This window comes from Atta colombica, unplaced genomic scaffold, assembly GCF_001594045.1.
Source record: "Atta colombica isolate Treedump-2 unplaced genomic scaffold, Acol1.0 scaffold70, whole genome shotgun sequence".
NCBI lineage: Eukaryota > Metazoa > Arthropoda > Insecta > Hymenoptera > Formicidae > Atta > Atta colombica.
Window position 1 is genome coordinate 344,192 of NW_017259562.1, and position 5,152 is coordinate 349,343.

General features: G+C 32.8%; 1 protein-coding gene across 5 annotated transcripts; it reads left to right on the plus strand.

The window, feature by feature from the left end:
- The first annotated feature begins 2,612 nt into the window (after positions 1-2,612).
- Positions 2,613-4,930, plus strand: LOC108692431 (calcineurin B homologous protein 1). 5 transcript variants are annotated; one of them, XM_018200671.1, is made up of 6 exons: positions 2,613-2,655; positions 3,314-3,725; positions 3,959-4,037; positions 4,168-4,431; positions 4,515-4,608; positions 4,732-4,876. In XM_018200671.1, exons 3-6 carry the CDS (start codon positions 3,971-3,973, stop codon positions 4,874-4,876), a joined length of 570 nt encoding a protein of 189 aa, XP_018056160.1. In that variant the 5' UTR covers positions 2,613-2,655; positions 3,314-3,725; positions 3,959-3,970. The 5 variants fall into 5 exon arrangements, with proteins under 5 accessions (XP_018056160.1, XP_018056163.1, XP_018056161.1 ...); XM_018200674.1 differs by having other exon boundaries at positions 2,630-2,655; positions 3,429-3,725; XM_018200672.1 differs by lacking the exon at positions 2,613-2,655 and adding an exon at positions 2,713-2,731.
- Positions 4,931-5,152: the final 222 nt, after the last annotated feature.

Here is a 5,152-nt window from a genome sequence, read left to right on the forward strand (position 1 = left end):
TTAAATTCATAGACAGAACTCGCTTCAAAAGATGAGGAAAATTATATTTCGTCTATAACAAAGAAGCAATTACCTTCAGAAACAACCTCTACTTCATCAGAAAAGCACTCACAAGCAAAAGATGTTTTGAAGAAAAGAGTCAGCAAGGAACTGAAAATGGGAAATTTCTCGAAATCCGAAAAAAAACGATATTGTTAAATTAGCAAATGCAAAAGAAGAATTAGTACAATTATAAAAAACAATTTTAAAATACATATGAAAAAAGAAACGAATAATACGCCAAAAGAAATCTTAGAAACAGAATTAGAAATAACCAAAGAAAAATTAAAACTCGTACAATTAGATGTACAACCTAATAGAATTAGAAGTTTAATTGAAAATACAACAAGTTCTGAAAGTTATAAATTGTTATTAATTGTTATAACTGTTTAAACTGTTTCTAAGAAAGTTAATTTAATTTTGAAAGTATATAAAAATGTTTTTAAACAAAATATTTGTTTATTTAATTTTACTTATTTGAAGTATGAATACAAATTACACAGTACAAATTACGTATATTATTATGCGCATATGTCAAAAATCGAAATAAATATTTTATTATTATAATATTATACTATTTCAATTTCTTTTAACATATACATTTTATATTGTTATAACATATACATGTTATATTTTTTATATTTTATAACATATAACATTTTATATTGTTATTTTTAGATTGCAATCTCAAGTTTTATATTATTTTTATATTATTGAGTTTTATATTATTGAATTAAAAATTGTGAAATATAAACGAAAAAAAAAAGAAATATAAACGAAATTCGAGGTTTTATTGTAAAAAACTGGTTATACATTTATGATTCAAAGTATTATCCATCGCTGGCCACTACTTTCTCCCATCTTTCGGGTAGCGTACGAATCCGCGTCGAAAAAACTGGTCATCTTTTGAGGCTATCCACAAATCGATCCAATTTTTTACTTCTTCATAAGACCGGAAGTGCTGGTCAGCCAGGCCGTGTGCCATTGATCGAAACAAGTGATAGTCAGAGGGAGCAACGTCTGGAGAATACGGCGGGTGGGGTAGGACTTCCCATTTCAACGTTTCCAAGTATGTCTTGACTACTTTCGCAAAATGGGGTCGAGCATTGTCATGCTGCAAAATCACTTTATCGTGTCTCTCGTTGTATTGCGGCCGTTTGTTTTTCAATGCTCGGCTCAATTGCGTTCGATACCGATCGCCTGTGATTGTTTCAGTCGGTTTTAACAGTTCATAATACACTACGCCGAGCTGGTCCCACCAAATACAGAGCATGACCTTGGAGCCGTGAATATTCGATTTGGTCGTCGACGTGGAAGCATGGCCGGGAACTCCCCATGATTTTCTGCGCTTGGGATTATCGTAATGAACCCATTTTTCGTCCCCAGTCACAATGCGATGCAGAAATCCCTTCCATCTTTGCCTTTCAAGCAGCTGTTCACAAGCAAACAAACGCCGTTCAACATCTCTCGGCTTCAATTCGTACGGCACCCAATTTCCTTGATGCTGAATCATTCCCATGGCTTTGAGGCGTTTTGAAATGGCTTGTTGAGTCACTCCCAATGATCGTGCCAATTCTTCTTGATTTTGACACGAGTCTTGCTCAAGTAATGCCTCCAATTCTGCATCTTCGAAAACCTTCTCTCTTCCACAGCTATGCCGGTTTTCGACGTCAAAATCACCGTTCTTGAAGCGTTGAAACCACTCACGATACGTTCTTTCACTAATAGCGGCCTCAGCATAAGTATTTGAGAGCATTCGATGAGCCTCAGCCGCAGATTTCTTCATATTGAAGCAAAAAATTAAAACCTCTCGCAAATGACAAGAATTTGGCTCGTAAACTGACATTTTCAATCGAGAATAATTTTATGATGCAGACACAAATCGACTAATGTTTCTATGGGGTTATGTTGACAGATGCCCAAGTTTATTATATGACGTCTATGATCTATTTATTTCGACCACTACTTACCGCTAAAGCCATCTATAGGAAAACGGCGGAAGTTGTACACCTAATATATATCTATGAAAATATTATGAGAAAGCTGATATAAAAGAAATTATATACATATATGTCCAAAAAATAAGCTTAAAATACAATAAATAAAAAGAAATGTTTCTTGCTCTTTTCTATGTTACTTTTGTTCACTTTTTCACTTTATCACTTTTTCACAAAAATTAGATTAATCTCTCGAGATTTCTCACACAACATTTCATCAAATAAACAATGCATGTAATACTTTCCTCTAAATTTTAAGAGAAAATGCTATAAATTATCTAAGTTTCAATTATTATCGAGAAGAGGCTCCGTAAGTTTCCGCTTGGCCTACAGTCTCATTTTCGTCGTTTCTAACTGAATATAACAATTGTAATTATAATTTGAAATTGGCGGGATACATCGCTTGTCAGTGCTATCCCTCCTAGTTCAGCATCTTCGGGACGTAATATCGCGCTAGTACTAAGAGTGCGTTCGGGAAGACATTATTCGCGCTATGGACGCAAACGTTATCAATACTGTTCTTGGAACCAATAGCGCGATAGCGTTAGCAAGCTCTATGAACGATTCTAACGTTGGTAACATTTAACCAGAGAGATATATTCGTCGAGGTTAAGTTAATGTAGGAGATTCTATTTTCAATCACCTAACTTTTCCCTATAATTAAAATTTTTAAAGTTTTGTAAAGTATTTGTAACGTAATTTTTTATTTTCTCGTAGTGAATAACAGAACGCAATCTCAATTGTAATCTCTATAATAGCTTGCCGAAGTGAACAATGTAGAAACTAGATCAAAAAATTAATAGTTACATTAAGTAAATTAATCAGATAAAAGGAAGAATCCTTGAGCATCCATTCGATTTCAGAAGAAGAAGCATTATTACATCTAATAAGGATCTTAAGCATCTGCAGTGGAATATCCTGCCGCGCTATACCGCAATAGTAACTTTTTTCCGTACACGGGAATTAAAAATTGCCAGTAACAAGATGCCTCTGACTTTCATTTATAATTAAATTACACAAGTTGCACTTCGCAGAAACTTTAAAAAGTTAAAGATGATACACAAGCAAGAATTACGTTCACTCCAGCCTAGTGGCAAGCAATCAAGAGATTAAAATTGAGATTGCATTCATTATAATAAAATTTGAAATTCATACATTACGTATGTACGCTTACTCTACGAAATTCTAAAAGAGAAAAGTTTGGCACTCAAGAACAGAATCCCCTTAAACATTAATCTAACTTTGACGAATATTAAACGCTATCAATGCTACGCTAGAGCCATTTACGGATCTGTAAACGCTAACACTATCAATACACTACCTCAGAAGAAATAGCGTTAATAGTGCGGTTGTGATGTAATATGCTATCATTAGTGACGTCATGTTTATTAGCGCTATCTGCAGCTCCACGAACAGTTTGTAGCGCTAAATAGCGTTCTCCTCGAATAACGTCTCCCCGAACGAACCCTAAGTAGTACAAAAAGCCGAAATTATCGACTATTAGCACGAGTTCTGATTGGCTGCTGTTTTCCGCTTTTTGCTTTTCCGTCAAGGTGTGAACGCGCCCTCATTCTACTTGGTTTCTACTTCCACCACTGTCATCAGTGGTCCATTCTATATGTCGATGGATACTGCTGATAGAATTAATCGTCGATTAAAATTAATCAAAATTGATTAAAATAGAGTCAGGTAAAACTATCGTTTTCAAACTATCGATATTCTTAAAGCTATCAATAATTTTTGATAGTAAAAACTATCGATATTTAGCCAGCATTAATTGGCAATCATGATCATGTTGGCAGTCATATGATTGATGCGTGTTTCAGTTTGCCACGCCTGCATTTTTTTATTTGTTATGTATAAATTATTCTGTTAAGTATCTATTTGATATTTCCTCTGATAAATTTGAACTTGAATTTCAGTTGTCACCAAAAATGGGTAACAGGTCAAGTCTTCTTTTACGTGAGGATGAAATAGCGCAGATACAAAATGCTACTGGTTGCAAGTATCCGTTTGTCTTTTCATTTCATACGAATTAATTAATTTATTTCGGTAGTTGCGAAATTTATTTAAATAATTTTTAATAAGACAAATATTAGTGTGATATTAATGCTGGCACTCTCTATTACAGTTACACCAAATCAAATCGAACGTTTGTACAGCCGCTTTACAAGTCTGGATCGCGGAGATTGTGGAACACTTAGTCGAGAAGATTTTCTCAGAATCCCAGAATTGGCAATAAATCCTCTTGGTGAAAGGATAGTAAATGCTTTCTTTGAAGAAAGTGGGAACGACAGAGTGAATTTCCTACAGTTTATGCAAGTCCTGGCTCATTTTAGGCCTATCAAAAAGAACAGTCCCAATCGATTGAATTCTAGGCAGCAAAAATTAAAATGTAAATATTGCCGAATATAAAATGATAATGATGTCTTATAATCTAGATGCTCATTAAAGATTTATTAAATATTTTTTTTTTAGTTGCATTTAAAATGTATGATTTGGATAATGACGATCTGATATCAAAAGATGAACTACTCGCTATTTTACATATGATGGTTGGTGCAAATATTAGGTAAAAATTAAAATTTTTTTATAATTGTCAACGCATCAATAATTCTGTGAATATTCTATACATGTATTTCTATAATCGAACAAATATTTAAATTTGGCAATTCAATAAATATATTTATTTCAGTGAAGAACAGCTAATCAGTATTGCGGAGCGGACCATAGTCGAGGCTGATGAAAACGGTGACGGTATGATATCATTTGAAGAATTTTGTAAAGCATTAGAGCGTACAGATGTTGAGCAAAAAATGTCAATAAGATTTCTCAGTTAAATTGATTATGGATTTATATAGAAAATATAGAATTTTATAGAAGAAAAGATGTTAGGGAAAAAATTTATCATAAATTTTTATAATTGTGCAATATACAAACAACTTTAACTTGTAATTTTAATCTTGTAATCAGTAAACAAGAAAAGGTATTTACGATTAAAAGATTGAAAAAGATTTATATAAAATATAAATTAATATAAGTATAATATAAATTTTGGATTCTATAAGAATTATGGGAATTAAAAAAGAATGGTAAATGTGTGAATTAGAATCTGT